Source organism: Panthera onca, chromosome A1 (genome assembly GCF_046562875.1).
Source record: "Panthera onca isolate mPanOnc1 chromosome A1, mPanOnc1 haplotype 2, whole genome shotgun sequence".
Lineage (NCBI taxonomy): Eukaryota > Metazoa > Chordata > Mammalia > Carnivora > Felidae > Panthera > Panthera onca.
In genome coordinates, this window is record NC_138339.1 from 33207166 (window position 1) to 33231506 (window position 24341).

The following is a 24341-nucleotide window of genomic DNA, read 5'->3' on the forward strand; positions in this document are numbered from 1 at the left end:
AGAAGTCTAATACTCAGATACAACCTAAATTATAAACAACAACAATAAAAATTATAAATTTCCAGACAGAGAAAATAAAAGAAAGACAACCAGTTATGCATGTGATTTTTCCTATGCAACAACAAAAAGTAGAAGATAGTGGAATAACATCCACTAACTACCAAGAAAAGAAGACTATGATTCAAGATTCCTATATTTGGCCAAGATATTCCTTATCTTTATTGCTCAGGGAAAATGTAGGCTTTTTAGATATATAAGGACTTAGGGAGTAAATGTATAGACACACACACACACACACACACACACACACACGTACGTATATAAAATATTACACAGATATAAAATACAGACTATGAACTTGGAATTTATACGTGTTATGTGAGGAATCTTTAAAATAGACTAAACAAGAGTCAGGATAAAATACAAATGAACATATGTAATATAAAACTGAACACAAAACAATCCTAGCAAATAGCTTGGAACACAAAGGTTTTGAACTACCTCAGTAAAATTGAGGTTTTGGAGGCCTGTAATGATATTGGTAGGGGAGCAGAACATAGACCCATTCTGAAGGAGATAGTGGGAAAGGGGTGTGGGGAAGTAAAATACCTTTTGGGGGCTGTAGATATTACTTCATGTGATGAAAGAAAAAACATAGGCTTAATTATGCTTGTTAACTAGACAAAGGTCATCACAAGCAGAATTTAAAAAGTTTAGGGGCACCTGGGTGGCTCAGTTGGTTAAGCATCCAACTTCAGTTCAGGTCATGATCTCACAGTTCGTGGGTTTGAGCCCTGCATCGGGCTCTCTGCTGTTAGCGGAGAGCCCACCTTGGATCCTCTGTTCCCCTCTCTATGTCCCTCCTCATTTGCACTCTCTCTAAAAAAGAGAGAACTTCCAAATGTTCTAGTAGAACTTCCAAAATGACCAAAAGGGGTAACCAGAAATGTGACAAAGACAGCCATAGTAGAGAAATAGGAAACAGCAACAAAGTAAAATGAGTATGAAAAATTAAAGATGGAAGAAACAATGATCAAGTATTTCAGTGAGTTTGTTAAATCAAAGAAGGCAGAATTTCCCTAGCAAAGTTCTAATTGTCAGATTATGTTAAAAAACTAAAGTTCTGTTACATGTGGCTTATAAAAAATACACCTAAAACAGTAAGACAAAGAAAACTTAAACAGAACACAACCATAAACACAGCCAAATGTATGCAACATTATACATATCACTTCTATAACTTTTGAAATGGGATTTATCAACAAACTAAATCTATTTAAATTTGTGTTCGAAATCTTGCCAATTTGATATCAAAAACTCTCCCCTTCTCTTTGCATGATTGCTGGACTTAGTGTTAACTTTCAGAAAAGAATAAAAAGATTGGGAACCATTTTTATTACCTTTTTGTGGGAGGCTTGAATGGCTTGTTTGAAGGCAGAATTATGGGTGGTGCTTTGAGTTTTCTTTGAGGAATAAAAAATTGGTACATGAAAGCTTTTTTTCTCTTCGCCCTGGAATGCAGCTTGTTTATTTTCATTTTTTGTAAGAGGAACTAAGTCCTTGTAGAAATCGGTTTCTAAATCATCTTCTTCAGTTTGCACCTGGAGAAAAATCCATATGAAATGGGATGAAACTTAGGAAATATTAGAACTACTTGTTAAGATCTCAGGCAATGATGCTTCATTCCTTTATGCATTCAATAAATATTTGTTGAGAACCCATTTTGCTAGAAATAAAAGAAAAATTAGTTCCTGCCCTCCATGAGTCAATAGTTTAGTTAGAAAGACAAACAAGCACAGACACTTAATCCAGTGTGGGAAGTGATGTGCTCCAAAAGAGGTTGTCCTAAATAATCATTGAACCCAGAGGGGCCACACCAGGAAAGTCTTTGTCAAGGAAACAACTCCTAAAATGATATTTAGCAGCATGATAAAAAAAAAAAACGAGGGCTATTTCTGGTCTGCCTGTGACTTTCAGCCTCTTTGCAATCTAACTGAAGGTATCTTCCAGAAAACTGAGGCCTAGCAGATGGGAGCACAGATCCTGTCCTTCCTTGCTCTGGTTGCATCCCCACCCACTTAGACTTATTTAGATGTTGGGCATCAGCACTCTACTGGCTATGTCTATGGGACAGAGGACAAATACTTGATTGGTTCTGCATGGTGGAGGGTTATAATCCTTCACTGACTGGGTCTGGAAAGAGGAGGGGAAAAAAAGCCAGTGGGACTTGACTTAAAGTAGGAGTGGAGCAGGGTATTTTCCCAGTACAAGTTAAATCCCTGTTATGATTATGCTGGCAAAAAGGGACGATGGATGAATTAAAAAAAAAAAAAGAAGTTGCAAAATAAATTGATTGAAGAGTACTTTATGTTAAAGATGCCTGTCTGGTTTGCAATGGAAAAATTTCTTGTTTTAAAATATTCAAAATTAAAATGCACTGTGAGGCAAACCACATGTCACAATCAAAGAGCTTGTACAATTAGTGGAGGAAAGACAAAATAACCCAGTTGCAAAAGAATCTTGCTCAATAGTAAGATACACACAAAAGTTCAATGTGACTTTCAGATACTACAGGGCATGCAAGTTAGCCTTTAAAGGGCCCCAAAATGAAGCCCTTCAGTTAGCAATGAAGCGATACAATTCTATTTAAATATAGCTGCTGACATTTCTTTACCATTTCTCTAAAAAAACTCAGACTACAAATATTTTGTTTTATGAATTAGCTCTTTTTTTTTTAAATATGAAATTTATTGTCAAATGAATTAGCTCTTATACACAAAAAGATGTATCTGCTTAAAGGAAAAGATATTTGCATGTAAGGAAGGGGGCTCAGATATCCTGGGCAGCAGCTCAGAGAAAATCTACCCATGGGTGAGCAGGGCTGAAAAATTAGACTGAACTGGAAACCTGGGGCTGGGCCTTGAATGCCCTGAGAAAGTATTTGAATTGACTTGTAAAGGCAAGATTTTGCATATAATAGGTTCTTTAAAACTATTAATGGAATGAATGAAAAATTGGGAGTGTTACTGTGACATCTGTGTTTTTGCAGAGATCAGGTTAACTATAGTTAACTAAAGTGGAGGCAAGGAGAGCAGTTGTAAATAACTGTTAGAGGAAGTCAAGTGAGACAGGATAATGGCCAGGTCCATGGGGTGGTGGTTGGGTGGAAAGAAAGTAGGGCATTTGAAAGATATTTAGGAAGTAAGTTCACAGAAATTGTTGACCAAGTAGATGTGGGGGTGACAGGGGGAGAGAGGGAGAGAGGATGGGGATGCTCTTCCATGAAAGGGAACTTGCAAAGCCAAGGCAACTTTTGAAAGGATAGATTTTCCCAGGAAGAGATGTTAACCAAACTCTGTCAACAAGGTTTTAATCTTCATTTACACATTATTATTTTTTAAAGATATTTTTTAAAGTTTATTTATTTATTTTTGAGAGAAAGAGAGAGAGAGAGAACAAGTGAAGGAGGGGCAGAGAGAGAGGGAGACAGAGGATCGAAAGCTCTGTGCTGATAGCAGAAAGCCTGATGCGGGGCTCAAACTCACGAACCGTGAGGTCGTGACCTGAGCTGAAGTCGAATGCTTAACCGTCTGAGCCACCCAGGTACTCCCTCATTTACATATATTTACATACATTGCTGAGCCCATCCATCCTCACTGTGGGTCCAGTGGGCTGATGACCTAGGAATTTATGTGTGTTGACACTTACTTTTGTGTTTGAAGAAAGGAGATGGGTTTGTAAGGAGGAGCAGAAGGGGATAAGAGGGACTGGAGGAATGGAGACCAGTGGCAACTGACTTCCTGTGCTATGAGGGTCAGAGACAGAACCTGAAGTTGTGAATTTCACATGGGATTTGGGGAGGATTTGAGGGACTGCAGAGCTATGAAAATTTTTAGGCTTTGGGATGCAGCAAGGGGCCTGTCTAGGTAGGCCAGTGTATTGTTAAGAATCAAAGTCTAGCGGTAACCATACTCTGCAGTTTGCTGTTGACAGCAAATGCTTAGCACACAGCACCGCCTAGAAAAAGGAGGATTCCTGAGTAAGTGGTGCAACTCTGCGGACTGATGCAGGGATGTTATGGTGACAGAGCCCTGCACTTGGCAGCTGGGAGATCCTGAGGGGAAGAATTCTTCCTATGGACTCCTATTCTGACTTCCTAGCCAAAGCTTTCCCTTCCCTTCCTTTCACGAGCCTCTTTGTGTACCAGCCGACCTGTTGTTTCACCTGTCTTCATGAACTCCAATACTATGGGAGAAGGGAAGTCAGATGCCTGCTGAATTTCTCCTCCTCTATTGTTCTCAATAAGATACAGCTTACATTTGCACAGCTATCTGCTAACAGCATGAACGAAGTAATACAGGGACCAGTGAAAAGTCCACCACTTTCTTGTGACCTTGGCTCTGGTTATTCCCAAACTTTTGTTTGAAGAAATATCACCATGGCCTTCGTCAGCAGTTGAATAGTACCTAAGACTCAACAACATATAGTTAGAGATCAACTCAGGTAGCTTCTTGAAGTTCGACAAGTTTTAGATCTACACTGACAATGAAATGAGTCTATTTTATTCTGGATGAGGATTTTCAGGCTGTATTACCCAATGTAACTAGCCATCCAGACTTGGGTTACCAAGTTATGTGGGTGGATCCAGTGGTCTGCTGGTGAATGTTTAAAAACCAGCTCTCTGGCAAGGGGAAAACCTGTGATTTACTACAGCACTTGCCTTTTGTTTTCCTATCATAGCTGATCCCAGCTGCCTGTGTGATGCCCCTTAACTCAAACTGGGAAAGATATGCACAGCAGCAAATTATTATATAACATTTTTGTAACATAGATTCAATAGATGTAAGTAACCTCAAGAGCATCGATGGTAAAATGTAACAAAATAATGGAGAATTGATAAATTTTGGGTAATTATCACCTATGTTTTTAATATTTTTATTTAATTGTAAGATTATATATCTAATATTCAGTCATGGCTACGTTTACCAATTGGCTTCCGAAGTTCCCAACAATTTAAGGATTGGCTCTTTTAAGCTGGAAGAGCTGGCTCTGGTACATCATTCATGAACCTCACAGGTGATACCTTTTAAATGGTAGTTTTGAAAGGTACTCAAACCTGGCATGCATTGCACAGTTGTTAATGTCTTTCTTGCTGTTATGGTCAAGGGCTCATCTAGCTTCAGCAGCACTGCACTAAGAGCTGTGCCATTTACTTGTTGCATAACTCTGAGAAAGTTATCTAACTTTGATCTCCTATTAGTAAGATAGATATAAACAATCTTTTACTTTTCTGGGAAGGTTGTTACGGGAATTGAGTAAGACAGTACAAGCAAACACCTTCAAAAATATCAAGTATGAAAAGTTTAGATAACAAATTTGCCCTCATCTCATGAGCTGAGTTTAACATGTTACTTGTAAAAGTGCATGAAATAGATGCTTGCTGAGAATACCTAAGTTTTGGGTGGGAGGGATCACTGTATTTTAAAAGTAACCATATGGATTGATTGTTTAGGTTCAGTGTAACAGTATTATATGTAAACGTTTGGGTTTTAGCTCTGTCTCTAAAGCTTATTCAATACAATACATTTTTTTAAAGTTTATTTATTTTGAGGAGAGATAGAGACAGCGCAAGTAGGGTAGGTGCAGAGAGGAGAGGGACAGAGGTACAGAGCCTGACGCAGGGCTTGAACTCACAAAACTGTGAGATCATGACCTGAGCCAAATCCAAGAGTCAGATGTTTAACCGACTGAGCCACCCAAGCATCCCTCAATACAATACATCTTAAGAGTAATGTTATTATTGACCGAATTACTATTTCTTTGGAATGGTATCTAGTCTGACTTCCTATTTATCATACCAGCAAGACCTTTTCCACCTCCCTTGGTGGTGGTGGACCCCCTGGAATTAGCATCTTCTGGATATGTGGGGAGATAATGGGGAGTTTCTTTACCTGGTCACATGTCACTTGTTACCCATGTCACTTCTATCTGCAGGCAGAGATTGGACTTTTTGGGGTCAGTCTCCCAAAAGGTATTTGAATTTGGCAGTTAGTCCCCAAGGACATTTCCTATGCCCACTAATATATATTAGATGGCTTTAAATTAAGCTGATCAAATTGGAAAACTACTGGTATTTGTTATATGTAAAAGGTTTTCTAAAGGAAGAATTGAATGACTTTTGCTGAAATCACACTATCCATAAAGTAGTCTCAGAAATCATTAGACTCCCTGAAATTCTCTCAAACATGTCAAATTTGTATGCATGGATGTTACCATTAAAATCACATCTTTCCTCTGCTCTTATTATAAATTAAAAGAAATAGGTTATTGATGGGGTACCTGGATGGTTCAGTTGGTTAAGCATCTGGCTGTTGATTTCGGCTCAGGTCATAATCTCATGGTTTGTGAGATCCAGCCCCTGATCGGGTTCTGTACTGACAGTGTGGAGCCTGCTTGAGACTCCCAATCTCCCTCTCTCTCTCCCCCCCTTCTGCTCTCACACACATGTGCATGCTCGCTCTCTCTCTCAAAATAAATGAATTGAAAAAATTTTTGTCCTTTTTTAAAAGTTTATTTATTTATTTATTTATTTTGAGAGAGACAGAGAGAGCACAAGTAGGGGAGGGGCAGAGAGAGAGAGAGAGAGAGAGAGAGAGAGAATCCTAAGCAGGCTGCACACTGCCAGCACAGAGTCCAATGTGGGGCTGGAACTCATGAAGCCATGAGATCATTACCTGAGCCAAAACCAAGAGTCGGACACTTAACCAACTGAACCACCCAGGCACCCCTACACTTTTTTCTTTTTTTAAGAAATAGACTGTTTAGTTCAACAAATGTAGAGGGCCTATGTATAAGGCACTGGGCTAGATTCTGCGAGTATGTAGCATATCACTCATTACACTTAGGAAAACAGAAAAACAAATCAACTAGTAAAATAGGAAGAAAGATACGAACTACCCCTGTTACACTTAGCTTCATCTTGATATTTTAAGAAGACAGGCACTCTTACATGTCTGAGTGTTGTGGTTACCTGAGAGAAGTAGCTTTGGTGGGAGGAAATTCTGAATAAAGCAAATCATTTATCTGTGTGGGATATGGTACATCTAAATGTTTACCGGAGAAAGCATGGACTCTGCAGTTTGGGAAGCCTGGGCTTGAATCTCTAATCCACTACTTACCGGCTGTTTGCCTATGGGCAAATTAGTTACATTAGTTTTCTCATCTGTAAATTGATGATAATAACACTGACCTCACTGAGTTGTGGAAGGATTAAACATCAACCGGAATAGGTGATTTAAAATGTTCATTACCTTTGTATTCTGTCCCTTCATTCATCAGTAATTTTTCATTGGAAATTTTGCTTATCATCACCATCGGCACCGGGGTGCCGCCATGATAGGCTGTCATACCTCAAAGTTGACATTTTCCAAATTGGCTGGAACACGGTATGGATTACTTGCTCTACTGCTTTTGACAGCTTTACATATTCCTCCAGTGAAAGAGTTATCAAGGACTTCTCCTCTGGGCTCTCCTGCTAGAAAATGAAACCTGGAAACAAAGTAATTTTCAAGAATTCGATACATGTAGAGCAATCTTTAAAATTTACTGTGCTTATATGAAAGAAATTCCTTTCTTAGACATTTTTGACTCATGACAAATGACTTGAAGAAAAGCACCCCCCCCGTCTTTTTTTTTTTTTTTTTTCGTTTATGGTGAGGCATCCAGAAATTGCTGGAAGCCAAAACTCAGCCCCTCTGGCTCAGTTAGATTCCTCCCTATTCCACTCACTTAATTATTCTGGGCTTTTAGCATGAAAAAAAAATTAGGTTTATTTTATTTTATGACTTATAAAACCGGTGCAAACTTTGGAAGCAGATTATAAAATAAATTATTACATAACCAATGCCATTCTCAGTTCACTTCCTTCAGTATGATACAGTAAAGGAATTCTTACAGAGAGCTAGTAATTAAACATTAATGACAATATTTTAATAAAATTGTAATATTGTTTTTTAATACCTGTAATAATATTTAAAATTTATTCAACAAATGCTTACATTTATTTATTCCCATGTATGTATTTACTATATGTATATTTTACACATGTATTTACTATATATGTATACTTACATATATATACATATATATAGTATATGTAAATATATATAGTATATGTAAATATACATATGTATTTATTATATGTATGCATGTATATCTGTATGTATATAGTAGACATGTCATGCACTATTTGATCTATATTTAATGTCACTATTATATTTATTTAATAGTTGTGATAATCATGTGATGTAGATATAATTATTTCCCCTATTTTACAAATGAGGGAACTCAAGGATATTAGCACAAATCAAGTATTTAGTAAATTATAAAAATTTAAGAAATTGTTTTGTGGTAGATGAAAAACTTCCCTAAGATGCCACTGGATTTCCTAAAAACAAAAATTAACTATTCAGACCTCATCAAGATAAAAAAGTTCTGCACAGTGAAGGAAACAATCAATAAAACTAAAGGCAACCGACAGAATGGGAGAAGATATTTGCAAATGATATATCAGATAAAGTGTTAGTATCCAAAATCTATAAAGAACTTTTCAAACTCAACATTAAAAAAGCAAATAATTTGGTGAAGAAATGGGTAGAAGACATGAATAGACATTTTGCCAAAGAAGACATCCAGATGGTTAACAGACACATGAAAAGATGCTCAACATCACTTATTATCAGAGAAATACAAATCAAAACCACAATGAGATAACACTTCACACCTGTCAGAGTGGCTAAAATTAACAACTCAGGAAACAACAGATGTTGGTGAGGATGGGGAGAAAGGAGAACCCTTTTGCACTGTTAGTGAGAATACAAATGCATGTAGGCACTGTGGAAAACAGTATGGAGTGTCCTCAAAACACTAAAAATAGAACTTCCCTACAACCCAGCAATTGCACTACTAGGTGTTTACCCAAAGGATACAAAAATGCTGATTCAAAGGGGCACATGCACTCTAATATTTCTAGCAGCACTATCAACAATGGCCAAATTATGGAAAGAGCCGAAATGTCCATCGACTAATGAATGGATAAAGCAGATGTGGTATATATATATATATACAATGGAGTGTTAGTTGGCGATCAAAAAGAATGAAATCCTGCCATTTGCAACAATGTGGATGGAACTAGAGTGTATTATGCTAATCAATATAAGTCAGTCAGAGAAAGACAAATGTATTATTTCACTCATACGTGGAATTTAAGAAACAAAACAGATGAATATAGAAGAAGGGAAGGAAAAATAAGATAAAAACAGAGGAGGCAAACCAGAAGAGACTCTTAAATACAGAGAATAAACTGAGGGTTTATGGGGCGGGGGGAATGGGTGATGGGCATTAATTAGGGCACCTGTTGGGATGAGCACTGGGTGTCATATGTAAAAGATGCATCACTGGGTTCTACTCCTGAAACCAATGCCACACTGTATGTTAATTAACTTGAGTTAAAAAAAAATTAAATAGAACTACCAAAAGAAGATGCTAATATATTTATAAATTCTTATAGATATTAATGTGTATTCTGTGAAAATAAGTTTTGTGTCAAAAAGTTTGATAATGCTGGATTACATATGATGAGATAATAGAAAAATATATGTAATGATCTGTGCCCCTAGCTCCTGGGGCTTCCTAAGTGATAAGAGCACTGAGAGCATCTTTTGTTCTAATATTTGGTTTTTGGGTTTTTTTAAAAATGTTTATTTTTGAGAGAGAGACAGAGTGCAAGCAGAGGAAGGACAGAGAGAGAGAGAGAGAGATGCAGAATCTGAAGCAGGCCCTGGGCTCTGGGCTGTCAGCACAGAGCCGGTGCAGGGCTTGAACTCATAGACCGTGAGATCATGACCTGAGCCAAAGTCGGACGCTTAACCAACTGAGCCACCCAGGCACCCCCTAATATTTGGTCTTTGATCCTAGTTTCTGACACAGGGCTCCTAAATCCCCTAGAATTTCCTGGATGATAAGAGTGTCTTTGTTGTAATGAGGTGACTTTTGGTAGGCTCCTGAGTAGGGGCTGGTCACCAGAAAGACCAAGCCATTTTAGAAGCTTGGAATATCCAGCCTTATCTCCCAGCTCTTGAGAGGGGAGAGGGGCTGGAAATGGAGTCAATGATGGATCATGCCTACATAAAAATCTCACAAGTATGGGGTTCAGATTGCTTCTCAGTTGGTACACATGGAAGTGCTGTGAGAGTGGCCTCCCTGGTGGGGGCATGGAAGCTCCATGCCTCTTCCCATATACCTTGCCTTACTCATCTCTTCCAACTGGAGGTTCATCTGTATTGTTTTTCATATCGTTTTTATCATAAACTTGTAAACAGTGTTAAAAAAAAAAAGAAACAACAAAACGGAGTCACTTGGGCTAAGCTTCATGTCAGCAAACCAAGACCGAATGCCTAATCTTATTGCAGTTCTCAATTACCTTCCTAGGAATGTGGCCTTAAACCAGCAATGTGGAATTACCTGGTCAGCACTAGTGAACTAATCTGCCTGATGGACCCCTGCCTTCCCTCATAGGAAAGTGACCTTGCCTGAAATGATCCACTCTTTGCAAAAACTTCCTTGCTCCATCTCCTTCTGCCCATAAAAGTCTTCCATTTTGTATAGCTCCTCAGAGCTCCTTTCTATCTGCTGGATGGGATGCTGTCGGATTCATGAATCATTGAATGAAGCCAATTAGATCTTCACTTACTCAGTTGAATTTTGTTTTTTAACAATAGTAAGTAAATTGTTTTACTGGGTTCCATGAGCCATTCTAGCAAATTAATCAAAGAGGAGGGAGTCCCGAAAACCTCCTAGGTGTCAGAATCATAGGTGACAATTAGAACTTATGATTAGCATCTGAGGGGGGTGGTCTTGTGGGACCAAGCCATTAACCTGTGGGATTTGACACTATCTTTAGGCAGATGGTATCAGACCTTATACTGTTTCATACAATGTACTTAAGAATTTGTCACAAACAAGAAAGGGCTTGAGAAAAATGGCTCCAGGTCATGAGGAATCTATAAAGGCAGCAGAGAGCCCAAAGATAGTTTGATGAAGGTTGGTTCTATGAGGGCCATCCTGAGGAATCTTTTAGGAGTTAATTCAACTATGTAGCAATTTTCACTTTCATTCATTCTCCTCCTTCTGCGGTATTTAAGTTGGCTTTAAATATTTTGGTGTTTCAAATACACCATACTCTTTCATATTTTAAGTTTTTAAAGTGCTTTTATCTAGTTTGGCATTATGTGTCATATTTTGTAACTTTTAAAATTTAATTAAAAATTATATATACACACATAATGTAAATATGCATGTGTGTACCTGTGTGTGTGTGTGTGTGTGTGTGTGTATGCATTTGTACCTAGACTGAGGCTAAGAAAAAACAAATAGTATGCTGTTATTGCCTGATTCTTGCTTCAGGTTTAATACCTGGTGACTGCTGCTGGCAATGTAGGAATGTTGATATGTCTTGTTAAATTCTTTCTTGGGGAGATGCTACTTCAAAAGAAGTATGGCTGGGGTGCCTGGGTGGCTCAGTCAGTTAAGCGTTCAATTTTGGTTCAGGTCATGATCTTGTGGTTCATGGGTTTGAGCCCCACATCAGGCTCTGTGTTGACAGCTCAGAGCTTGAATTCTGTGTCCTCCTCTCTCTCTGCCCCTCCCCCACTCACACTCTATCTGTCTGTCTCTCTCTCAAATAAATAAACAAACAAACAAACAAACAAACAAACATAAAAAGAAGAGGTATGGCTACCTAGGAGGCTACTGTTTTGGGGTGGGAATGTGTTAGAGAGGGGGCAGAGATTCTAAGGCCAGCAGATTAGAAAGAGATTCCAGTAAGCAGCTCTCAAAATTCTCAGTCCCTGGAGAGGCGAGGAGAGGACTGGCTGTCCCCGAGCAGCAGGTTTTGCTCATTTCTGAGAAACCTTGGGACAACAGCTCTGGTTGGCAGAGGGCCGCATGGTCCTTTTGCCAAAGTACACATAGCATGTGGTCCTCCCTATCTGTAACTCTAGAGTCTAGACCAACTGAGCAAGAGGTGAATTTGTAATGTCACCCCTCATCAATCAGAACATTAAAAAATGTGATTATCAGTGGGAGTTTTTGGCTGAGGCTTTCTTCCAGGGAAAGGAAAAGAAGGAAACCATTTTTATACATTGATAAGAAAATGCTATTGAAACACTCTCACTGACATTAACTCTAATTAGGAATTCTAAGGACAGAACCTCAAACCAGTTTGTAGTCATCCAATGCACACAACAACCCAGAAATATTCAATAACTTCATTACAATGTAATGAGTTAATGCAGAACTAGTTCTAGAACCTGGATCCCTTTACTTCCAGGCTAGTAGTTGCTCCCCATTTTACTTCTATCCTTGAATTTGGCTTCTGGTTTTCATTCTACTCAAATAAGGTTGTATTTGCAACTACTGCTGTTTGTCTTTGGTGCCTCCAGGTTTCATATTATACAAGTCTGGCTGCATAACTGAAGACTTAAGAGTCTAATACAAAGCAATAAAAGCCTATAGCAAACTATTTGCTTTCTGGCCCAAAATTGATGGGAAAAAGAGAGTACAGATTATCTTTACTGATTTTCCTTATACTTCCAACTAAGGTTTAGTTCTGTTTTCATTGTCTTATATTTCCCAAAGTATTCTGAGACATTGGCTCGGTCCAATGGATTTAGAATTCCTTGCCAAGCCTCCAATGTCCTCATGACCTAAAATAGGAATGTTAGAATTGCTGAGTACTATTCAAAGACTGGAAGGAGGTTTGCCCGGTCTACTGACATTTCTTCCAGTATGTTCTCATTTCTAAGGTGGATATTGTCCTAAATCAGAATGTAATGGTGGGAATAACCTGGGTTTTGAAATCTGGATTTTAATTCTTGTGTCAGCATTTACTAGCTGGTAGACTTGGGCATTTTATCTCACCTTCCTGAGTCTCAGTTTCCTAGTTTATAAGGTGAGCAAGTAGGACAGGTGACTATGCAGGTTTGATTCCACCTTTAAACTGTCCTGACCTATCAGTGCATCACATAGTTCATGTGAGAGGAAGTTTGGGTGCCTTAGCCATGTTCGGTTCACCTCTTACCCTCTTTTCTTACCATTGTTTGTTTGTTTGTTTGTGTTTATAAATCACCTTTCTTTTTTTATGTTTGCCTCACTCCTTTCCTTCTGACTTTGTCTCCCATTATTGGCTCGGGGCTTGCCTCTCATGCTTGCGGACTGGTTTTCCTTCCTGAGTGTTTTGAGTTTCAAGACAGTCACAAGCATACTTTTCTGATACCCTCTTTCTCCATTATCAGTGGGAGTTTTTGGCTAAGGTTTTCTTCCAAGGATAGGAAAAGAAGAAAACCATTTCTGCACATCGATAAGATGGTATTGACACACTCTCACTTAAATCAACTCTAATTAGGACTTCTTCTTTTTTTTTGTTCTTTTGTTTTATTTATTTTTGAGAGACAGAGAGAGACAGAGCACAAGTAGGGGAGGGGCAGAGAGAGAATGAGACACAGAATCTGAAGCAGGCTCCAGACTCTGAGCTGTTAGCACAGAGCCTGATTTGGGTCTTGAACTCACATGTGATTTGGGTCTTGAACTCACATGTGAGATCATGACCTGAGCCGAAGTTGGACGCTTGACTGAGCCACCCAGGTGTCCCATCTAATTAGTACTTCTTAGGACAGAACTTCAAATCAGCTTGTAGTCATCCAACATACAAATGAGGAAACTGTGCATTTCTGATTGGTTACTCACCCATTCAAGACCTAGCCCCAGGAATCTACCTTAGTATTTTCCAGAATGGCTGGCATCCTACCAGTTTGCCTGATTCACTCCAGACCTGTCTGAAGGATATATGAGAATGGAAACAATGTTGATGAAGAGCCTGTGGCATTGCCTGGTACAGACTAATTGTGAAAATGCTAAATTCTTTTGCTCCCTGGGAGTGAGGACCATGTCCACATACTGCCTGAGCCAGAAGCCAAGCATTGGAGACAGGGCTGGTAGGAGTCATGAGAGGTTGATGAAGAAGGTGGACAATCATGTTTCTCGTTTCTCATTGTTTTCATTGCTACTTCCAGAGCATTCATTCAGAGATGACTTTACTCCCTTAAATGATAAAAAGACATTACATACCCAGTGCCCATCAACTGTACGCTGGGGATGGGTTGCTTGTGTGGGCACCGTGATTTTACTCTTCCACAATCCCTTTCATCCGAATTGTCTCCACAGTCATTTTCTCCATTGCACTGTAACCTGTTGGCAATGCAGCGGCCTAGTCAGGAAAAGCAAACAACATTAACAACAAACGATTATTTGAGAAAATATCCATTGATCTTAAATGAGTGAGTGCTTTAAGTTTCAAGGGAGAGTTGTGAGGGAAAGTTTTCATTATTTTTGGTACAGATTTAGGAAATATGGAAATAGATGCTAAGCTGCTATTTTCCCTTATTTTTTTTTAGGGTTACAGGGTCACCCTAGAATTACTTAGTCACCATTGGGCTAATCGTCTTAAATAAGGGATGTGGTGCTGGATCCCATTCTCATTACAGTGAACTTGCTGTAGAGATCATGTTCTGTAGGAGAAAATCAACAGTAAGTTCAGACTTCTGTTTTGATTCAGAACAAAATCAAGGTCACTGTTTTTATTTTTAAAAAACCCTATAATTTAATATATACACACGATAATATCACTGTATCTCTACATTTTTACGTTGAGTGAGAGAAGCCAGACACATTAGAGTCATGCTGCGTGATTTTTTTAAAATCTTATGTTCAAGAACATAAAATTTATTATATCTCAGTTTTTGAATAAGTTAAATGCCTAGGTACTACAGTGTTAGGTAGCAGATTAAGTGAGTGAATTTACAAAATAGTACAAACCCCATGTACTTAGATAGTTATCTTCCTTTTAAAATTTGCCGAATATCATAAGGATCCTTGGACTCCATGTATATGTATATATTACAGAAATTGAAATGCCTTATGTACAATGACAGCCCCTCTCCTGTCCCTTAGCCTTTGGCATAGAATCGGGGATTCTGGCGTCTGTACAATTATGTACAGGTCTCACTGATAACAAGATTAAATTAAATGTTTTACTCAAGATGATCTGGTTAATTACTTTAAGTTGTGATGAGCATCTTCCTGCAGCTATGCATGACTATTTTGACTAACTGAAATGCTTTGGGGAAATTGGATATTCTGTTGAATTTAATTTTTTTATTACTAGAGAGTTACCCAGAAAGCACTTAGTTTCAACTCTTTCGGTAAATAATCTTCACTAAGAAGGTAGAGAAAAATGAAAGTAATTAAGTCTCGTTCTTTGATTATTCAACATTTTACATTGTATCTGGACTATGATTAGAAACAATTATTGTTATGAGCACCATAGTCACACAAGACTGAATACTTTGAGAAAATTGAATTTCTGTGAATCCCAAGATATAACCTGAAAGATACTCTGTTTTTAAAATAGCACATCTCTGGTGTTTTGTTTGTTTGCTTTTTTCAGGGCAGAACAGAATGTATAATTTAGTTTGAAATATAGATGCTTTGTCCAAAGGAAACAAAACCCAAATATTACATTTTTTAAAAGTTTTGAGCTTCGCACTTGTAATTGAGTGAAATTGAGCAAAAGCTAATTTTCGATTTGGTTACAGTAAAAGGAGAAGGAAATCCCATTTTATCAGGTAGAGGTAGGGATATACCTGCAGGATATAGTTCTCATTAGCCTAGCTTTGTGAGTAGGGTACTAGATCTGCTTGAATATAAGAAAACCTAGCCATTTGGTTCTTCTGGGGATACTGAAGAGGAGCTATTAGCAAGGGTAGGGATGAAAGCAAGAGGACATCTTTTGAGCGATATTTAGGGGTGGGTGGTGCGAGCGATATAGATCTGATAGTACACAGCTGAGAATGGTTCCAGGCCACAGAGACTCAATGGGATAGGAAGCACAATGGGAGAGATACTGTGAGCCATAAATATATCTCATACCAGGAAAGGAATGGGAAAGGCGAAGGGCAGTTTGATATAGTGCAGGATTTGCAGAAGTCAGCGTGCTTTAGCCAATGCATGCGTATATAAACTTGCACCTAGAGCTGTGCATCATTTAGAAACCGTACATATTTTTCTTATTTACTTGAACTGATTTGTGTTACTGCAGTGGTATGTTATGTGCATAATGAGCTATAAACTCTCTAGTGTTTATGCTTAAAATTAGGATTTTGACAGAGGAGTTGGCATAGTGCATGGGGATTATTAGCCTCATGGGTAATTCTCAAAGATCCATGTATGCATTGAAATCATATATTTAGTCTTGGAGAACTCTGAACAGCAATCATGAGAGAAGAAAGGGAAGAGGGAAAGTCTATTTTTTTAAATTAATTTATTTTTATTTAAATGTTTATTTTTTTATTAAAAGTATTTTTTATTTTTTATTATTTTTTTAATTTGGCTATTCTTTTTTATTTTCATTTTTTTATTATGAAATTTATTGTCAAATTGGTTTCCATACAACACCCAGTGCTCATCCCAACAGGTGCCCTCCTCAGTATCCATCACCCACCCACCCCTCCCTCCCTCCCCCCATAAACCCTCAGTTTGTTCTCAGTTTTTAGGAGCCTCTTATGGGGAAACTCTCTTTAGAATAAACAGTTCTTTGTTAATTGGAGGCCAAACATCCTATTGAGTCAAATAATGGTCCATCTAATCTTTTATTCTCTTTGAGAGTGGCATTAGCATATGGTTTTAGAAGAGCAAAGTAGTATATAATCTTCGGTGGAATATTTAACAACCAATAGGCCATGGTACCACCCAATCAAAATGGATGCCAACCACATCTGTGCCAGGGATTAGCCACTTAGTGGCTGGATCATGGGAAGATCTAGGGATTCCTGGTGAAGGCATCTGGACAGCAGCTCAGGGGTTACTAAGAGAGCTCAGGGTAGGAGCAGCTTACCAAACATGGCACGTGCATGTTAATAGTACATTTTTATCATTTGCTGGGGGTGTACTGTTGATCACCTGTCCTTACCCCACTAGCTTTCCTGAAATCACTTATTATGAATAGGTGGCTCATGGATGTATCTAAAGCCTTCTCAAACTTGTGAATATTTTGACCTAAACAAAGCCCTTTTGTAGTAAATTTCATAGATTTAACATCCATGGAAGAAAGGAGTTCTTTCCGGTAATTTGTTCCAAAACTACCCTTCAAGCTTCGAATAGTTGCACCTCAGTTCTAAATCTTTATCTTAATATTCTGGATTTAATACCTAAGTCCGTATTCTGCTCAGTCATTGCCATCAAGATTTTTTCCATATTCCCTCTTTTGTCAACTAGTGACATGACCTTATGCATGTAGCCGTGAAGTGTGTCTTCCTACCCATGTGCCATCCTCATATCCCAGGTTTTGGCGGGTGTTGGGGGGGGGGATGGCACAGAAGAAAAATCCTGATGCCAGCATTCTTGTCCAACTTTTGAAGAGGCCAGCAAAGCTGAAGGCAGTAAGCAAGGAGCAAGAGGAGGAAAATGTTAGATCTAAGGTCTGGGTCAATTTTGTATGGAATTTGAAATCTGCTCTTTAAGTTATAAATACTTGTCATTGTGTACCAGAGTACACAAAAATTATATGGGTTTTATTCATCTGAATTCCAATTTTTATGTCAAATTGACTATTTAGATAAGAGGTGAGTGAACTATGGCTGATGGGCTAAAACTCACCTGCTGCCTGTTTTTGTAAATAAAATTTGATTGGAACACAGCCATGACCATTTGTTTATATATGGTCTATGGCAGCTTTATGCTACAATGTCAGAGTTGAGTAGTTGCAACAAAAAATGTATGGCCAAAAAGCCTAAAATATTTACTGTCTGGACCTTAACTGAAAAAGTTCACAGAAATCAGATTTAAAGTGTTCAAAATGGTGGTGTTGAAGAGCTGTTAATTATTGAGGATACATATGATTAAGTAATATATTCAAGATTTGAAATCTAATCTAATGAAACTGAAATATCTGAATGAGTAATGGACTTGATGGGAGTGTTGCCACCATTTAAATCATTTTCAATCTTCCTTTTGGAATTACCTTTGGAGCCTTTCAATGGACCACCCAAGAAAATCTGTCACATCATCTGTAGTCATCCCCCTGATATATCTTAATATTCTTCTCTTAATAAACTATATTGAAGATCTTTTATGTCTGTAATTCTTTTCAGCTGCTTATTCTGATTATGGATTTGTGCTTATTAATAGCTGAGTTTTACAAGTATCTACTTTCTCTTCCTTTTCCTCCTCCTCTCTTCATCCTGCTTTATCACAGTGTGGGGACCTGGGCATCAGTACTTGAAGAGTAAATGGATCATGTACATGGTCAAAGTGATTATAACTTGAAAGCTATAATTTCATACATGAATAGCTTGGCAATTGGTACCATAACTCCCCTGTCTTGCCATACTTAAAATATGGTTAGACTTCTCTATCATGGCTTTTACTGGTAGTCAATTGGAATGACTATTTAGTCAAGTCATTTTTAGTGGAGACTGAACCCTTTTTTTTGTAAAATTTTTTTTTCAACGTTTTTTATTTATTTTTGGGACAGAGAGAGACAGAGCATGAACAGGCGAGGGGCAGAGAGAGAGGGAGACACAGAATCGGAAACAGGCTCCAGGCTCCGAGCCATCAGCCCAGAGCCTGACGCAGGGCTCGAACTCACAGACCACGAGATCGTGACCTGGCTGAAGTCGGACGCTTAACCGACTGTGCCACCCAGGCGCCCCTGAACCTTTTTTATAGTACATTACCACTGTCACAGCGGAATTTATTCTTGCAGTCAACCTCTTCAATTTTGCAGAGCTTAGATGGAATGCATGGTTGGAAAGTCACCAGGGGCTCAGTACATGGTTGTCCTCCAAACTGACTGGGGCGCAAGATGGATCTAACCCTAAACTGAAAGGAAAGGAGAGAAAGGTGAGGAACTCTGAGTCAGGGTCAAAGCCTATTTATATTCTTCCTCTAGTGATGTTTCCTAAATTAAGTAATGAATTTTCCAGTTCCATTATTGCATGCCGTTAGGAAAGTCATCACCTCTCTGGGCCTCAGTTTTCCAAACTGTAAAATGGGAAAGCAGGACCAAAGATTTCTAAGACTTCTAACTCTGAAACCATATGAGAATAAATTATATCAAAATCAAATGCACAGATACTTACTGTCTCACATGCAGTAAATCTTCCAGGGAGTAACAATAGCATTTTTATATCTCAAAGGTAGTGTGAAGTGATCAATGTGAAGAGATTTGGGGTTTTTGTCTTTGTTTTTATTTTTTGCATAAGGAAGTCAACATGGAAAACAAGGTTGACATATTCTCCACATTTTAAAGGATTTTAAATGGTGAGTAATAAAACAGGGAGTCAGGGAAGAATAGACACATGACAAGATCAAAAAGTACTGACTTTGAAGTCAGAAAAATTCAGCTCCAAAATATAGTGTCTCTACTCATCAGAGGCATATTCTTGGGAAAATTACTTATTTCCTAATGAGCTCTAACTTCCTCATCTGTAAAATGGGTAGGAAAGTACAGTCTCATGTGTGAACAAGGGCCTAGAACAGTTTCCCTCAGACAGTGGGTGCTCCACAAATGAGTTCCTTTTTCTTCCCAAATGTGTGACTACTGAGCACCCACTCTGATTGGGGTTTCTGTGGGCCAATGCCCTTACAGGAATGAGCTGAAGTGAGTAAACACTGCAGCTGGAAACAATAAACAAATTGAGGGACTTTCCCATGGGGAGAGGGAAATTAGAAGCAGGGCCACGAGTCAGTCTTTTGATTAATGTCTCTCATTTTTTTTTAAGAGAGAGAGAGAGAATTCATGTGCAAGACAGGGGGAGAGAGAGAGAGAGAGAGAGAGAGAGAGAGAGAGGGAGAGAATCTTAAGTAGGCTCCAGTCTTCATGCTCAGCATAGAGCCTGACTTGGGGCTTGATCTCATGACCCTGGGATCATGACCTGAACTGAAATCAAGAGTCAGATGCTTAACCGATGGAGCCACGTGGGTGTATCTAATGTCCCTCATTTGTCTGATTTTAAATTTTGGACTGAAATCCCCATTTTCTAGCACCTGCTTTTGCTTTCTGAGCTCTCAGAGGGAACAGGCAGTGGAATCCAGAGCTCAATAAGAACAATATCAATACTGGGGGCAGAATTTCCTTTGAAAGATTGCTAAATGGAATTTTCCCTCAATGGAAGCTGGAATGGTGTATTTTCAGAAACTGAGGAAATTGAGTATTTCTGTGATTGTTGATCCTGTCAGGTCATCCAAATCTTTTATTGTGATTCAGATTTCCTGAAGGTGCCCATGGGTCACCTACCTGTTTTTCGACACAAGGGTCACAGGCTGACCATGGTCCATAATCTCCCAGGAGGCAGTTGATGGGACAACGTTGCAGGTTACATTCTCTAGTCTCCAGCTTAGTGCAAACCTGGTCACAAAAGTTATCCAGATAGTACTGATCAACTACGATTTTTCTGTAATAGTGAGAAAAGATCTGCTTAGAATGAGTATATTCACTGTGGTTCCATCCCCATAAGAAAAATACCACTGAGCATTGACCACGATGAATAAAAGGAAAGAAATTGTTTTGGAAAGTCAGGCAGGTTGGCATCCATGCAGTTCTTACCACTTAACGGCATTCAGGACTGGATACATAATTTTTGGGGCCCAGTGCAAAATGAAAATGAGGGGCCTCTTGTTAAAACATTATTAGGAATTTTGAGATAGCAACGGCAGCGCATTAAGCCAAGCATGGAGCCCTTCTAAGTGTGGTCCTGTGTGACTGCATAGGAAACACATCCATGAAGCTGGCCGTCATGGAAGTCTCTGAAGGGACTGGATAGGAAAGAAAAGAAAGAAGAAAGTTGCTGCAAATTCCTTACATTATGACAACACAGTGTAATAAGTATAATGATTGAGACAGAGTCAGAGTGCTGTGAGGCCAAAGACCCAAAGAGAAAAATAATAGGAGAGATAAATCTTGAAAAATTCATGTGATGCCTCCAAGCATCAAAGGGCAGGGTATGCGGGGGGAAAGGCACATGCCAAGATTACAGGTGGAAGAACAGGAAGCATCCATGGAGGAGTTAGTGGATGGGCCCGGGTGGTGCTGGTAGAGAAGAGCCGGGTGTATTGTTGTGCTTATTTGGTAGCTAGTGGAGAGCTACTGAGGGACTCTTGAGTGAAGGACTATTAAAGCTTTAACCTACTTAGTGGATGGTTTATTGGGGGAGTCAGTTGGTGATTTTAATGAGACTCATACTGCGCATGCAAAAATAGTTTTGTAAAATAGGTCTCTAAAAACCTATAATGATTAAAGCACATTAAATATATACCTTTCTTCCCTAGTCATGTGAGCATCTTCATGGAACAGAAGCATTGAACAGTTTTAAAGAAACTGTGGGGGCTAAGTAGTCTGAATCGGTGAGAACACTGAATTATTAAATGTTTTCAATTAAACACGGTTTTCCTGCCTTCTTCTACTTGCTGACAATCAAGCTAATAGCTAAAAGCGCTGCTCAATTGAGGTCCTGTTAGACTCAGTTTAATGAGTAGAAAATTCTCTATAATTAACTCACTAACTGTAGGCAAGTGGAGCTATACACTGATTGAAAAAAGGCTTCAGTAGAGATTCTTAGCAAGTTAAATAGTCAACAGAAAATATTGCACACATTCTTAATTAAATTTCTTCGAAGCTCCTTGATTTTATGGAGAGAACAAATGTAGACTTCCTTTCAACCGTATGTGGAAAAGACCTCAAATTCCATCCAAATCGAATCCCATGATTTCTTACTTTGAGATATGCTTTTTTCTTCCTCATTGCTTGGTGTGGCACTTTTGATATTGCTAAGTCTGTCTGTGAGGTTTCCCATGGCACAAAGTCAATCGTCATAGCTCGCACCCACCTCTGTCTGCTCTGGGTTCCAGAATTGCAGGTTTTTGAGCAGCTGGACCACTGACTCCATGGGTAATGATCACAGAAACAGGGTTGGCACTTGTCAATCAGAGCACTCAGGAGGATGAAATACAAGATGGAGTGTCTGGCCATGCCTTGAAACCTCTAAGCCCTGAAGGGGAATGATAAAATACATATCAAACAGTTGTTGGGGGTAAAACTTTACAAGTCACTCTCAGTTACAGACTCAGCTATGATCTTAGAAATTATTTGCGCCTCCCCGCCCCCCTTAACGCAAGTTTACACCTATAAATTCCCATGCTCATGACTACGAATCCTACTTTCTTTTTTAAGATCCTACTTATATTTTTAGAGTGGATATTCCCATAGTTACAACTCCCAGTACTAGTAAGTTTCTCTGAGCTGTTAGTGACAGGCTATAAGACAAAGTGTTGCAGTATATACATTTGTATTACACTTCATTCCCAAATGGAATTTTGTGTGGGCAGTACCCTCAATTACGTGGCAAGTTTTCATACTTTTCTGGACTGGGGGAGAAGTTTGGAGCGTTTTTCTGGAAGCTCTAATTTCTTGGTATCCTAGAAACCTGCTAAAGAGAGTTCAATGTTTAACTGTCTCTACCTATGGAGTCACAGAAGTTAGAGCTGAAATGGATCTTTGAAATCTCCAGTTAAACCCCCTCATTTTCTGGATAATGAACTGGGGCTTAAGGAGGTACAATAATGTTGAGACTACATGGCAACTAAGAGCCGAAGACTCCTCATTCTTGGATGAGGTGCACCCTTTCACTGAACTTCTAATCACATTAATGATTGTGTAACTGGAACATCTAGTTGCTTTGAACTCTACCACCCGGGCCACAAGAGGGTTTTTCCAGATGTAACTGAATGCCAGAGAAAACTTTGACCAGTGGTTCCCCTCTGTGTGCTGTGGAGCCTTGACGATCTGTGAGCTATTGAAAGGAATTTGCAAAATCACTTCTGCTCCCAGTGTTGTTATTTTGATCTTTTTTTCTTTTGAAAAAAAATGTTTATTTATTTTTGAGAGAGAGAGAGAGCACGAGTGAGGGAGGGGCAGAGAGAGGGAGACACAGAATCCCAAGCAGGCTCCAGGCTCTGAGCTCTTGGCACAGAGCCTGATGCGGGGCTCGAACCCGTGAACTGGGAGATCATGACCTGAGCTGAAGTTGGACGTCCAACTGACTGAATCACCCAGGCGCCCCTAGCTATGTTGATCTTAGTATCTCTCACAAAACATGCAACATGATTAAGTATATATAGAAAATGCTGCTGTAACTTTCATTTAAAGAGGTAAAAGGGCATTCATCTAATTTCTCTGTGTCTCAGTTTCGTTATCTGTAAAATAGCAATAATACTCTCCCTTGTTCATAAGGTTTTTCCTAGAATTCAGTAAGAAAATTTATGTAAAGTGCTTAGGACAATCCTTGGCATGGAATCATCACTCAATAAAAATTAGCTTTTCAAGTTAGTAATAACATTTAAGAGTGCAACAAATTTAATTATAGCTATTGTTTATGCATTTTTCAAAATTAGGGGCTCTTAAGTAGAAGCGAGGATCATGTGAAGACCAAAAATATGTTTTGATATTAAATAAGGCTATTCATATTAAAAAAAAATTAAAAATATGACTTTAGTTACTTTTCATCCTACAAATAAAACCAGATCTCTGAACATTTTATTTGAAATTGCAATTTTCCACCAGTGTTTCCTACCCTCCTTCACTGCTTTGTTTTTCTTTGTTATACATCCCCTCCTGATACATAAATTACTGAAGTTTAAATAAATATCTCCTCTTCCCCTTTTCCTTCTTCTTTTTTAAAATGTTTATTTATTTATTTTGAGAGAAAAAGAGGGTGAATGAATAGAGGAGGGGCTGAAAGAGAGGAAGAGAGAATCCCAAGCAGGCTCAGTTCTGTCAGTGCCCGATGTAGGGCTCGAACTCATGAACTGTGAGATCATGACCTGAGGCAAAATCAACAGTTGGCTGCTTAACCAACTGAGCCACCCAGGTGCCCCTTTCCTTCCTCCTTAGAATGCAAACAGCATGGTGGTTGATCTCTTTTGTCTGTTTTATTCATTTCAGCATTAAGAAGAATGAGAGCAAGCATAGCATTTAATGAGTAAATATTTTTGAATGGAGTCTGGGAAACAGTTTAGAAATTGGTTTTTATGAAATAGGAATATAATAATGTGAGTCCATAATTACAGCCATTTTGTAATAACTGTTCTTAAATTTTCTGTCAAATTAAGGATATTTCATAGATTTTAGAAATGAGCTTGTCTAATTGTCTTCCATTGTTTTCATGAGTGAT

General features: G+C 38.7%; 1 protein-coding gene across 2 annotated transcripts in view; it reads right to left on the bottom strand.

Annotated features, from left to right (window-relative positions):
- C6 (complement C6) overlaps window positions 1–24341 on the bottom strand; it is a 65130-nt gene that overhangs the window by 37389 nt on the left and 3400 nt on the right. For both annotated transcript variants that reach the window (XM_078445138.2, XM_078445136.2), the window contains exons 2-7: window positions 21999–22160; window positions 20411–20567; window positions 18849–18993; window positions 14185–14323; window positions 7410–7548; window positions 1401–1601 (exon numbers count right to left, since the gene is read on the bottom strand). In XM_078445138.2, coding sequence (XP_078301264.2) covers window positions 1401–1601; window positions 7410–7548; window positions 14185–14323; window positions 18849–18993; window positions 20411–20567; window positions 21999–22141 — 924 coding nt within the window. In that variant the 5' untranslated portion in view covers window positions 22142–22160. The remainder of the gene's footprint in view (window positions 1–1400; window positions 1602–7409; window positions 7549–14184; window positions 14324–18848; window positions 18994–20410; window positions 20568–21998; window positions 22161–24341) is intronic.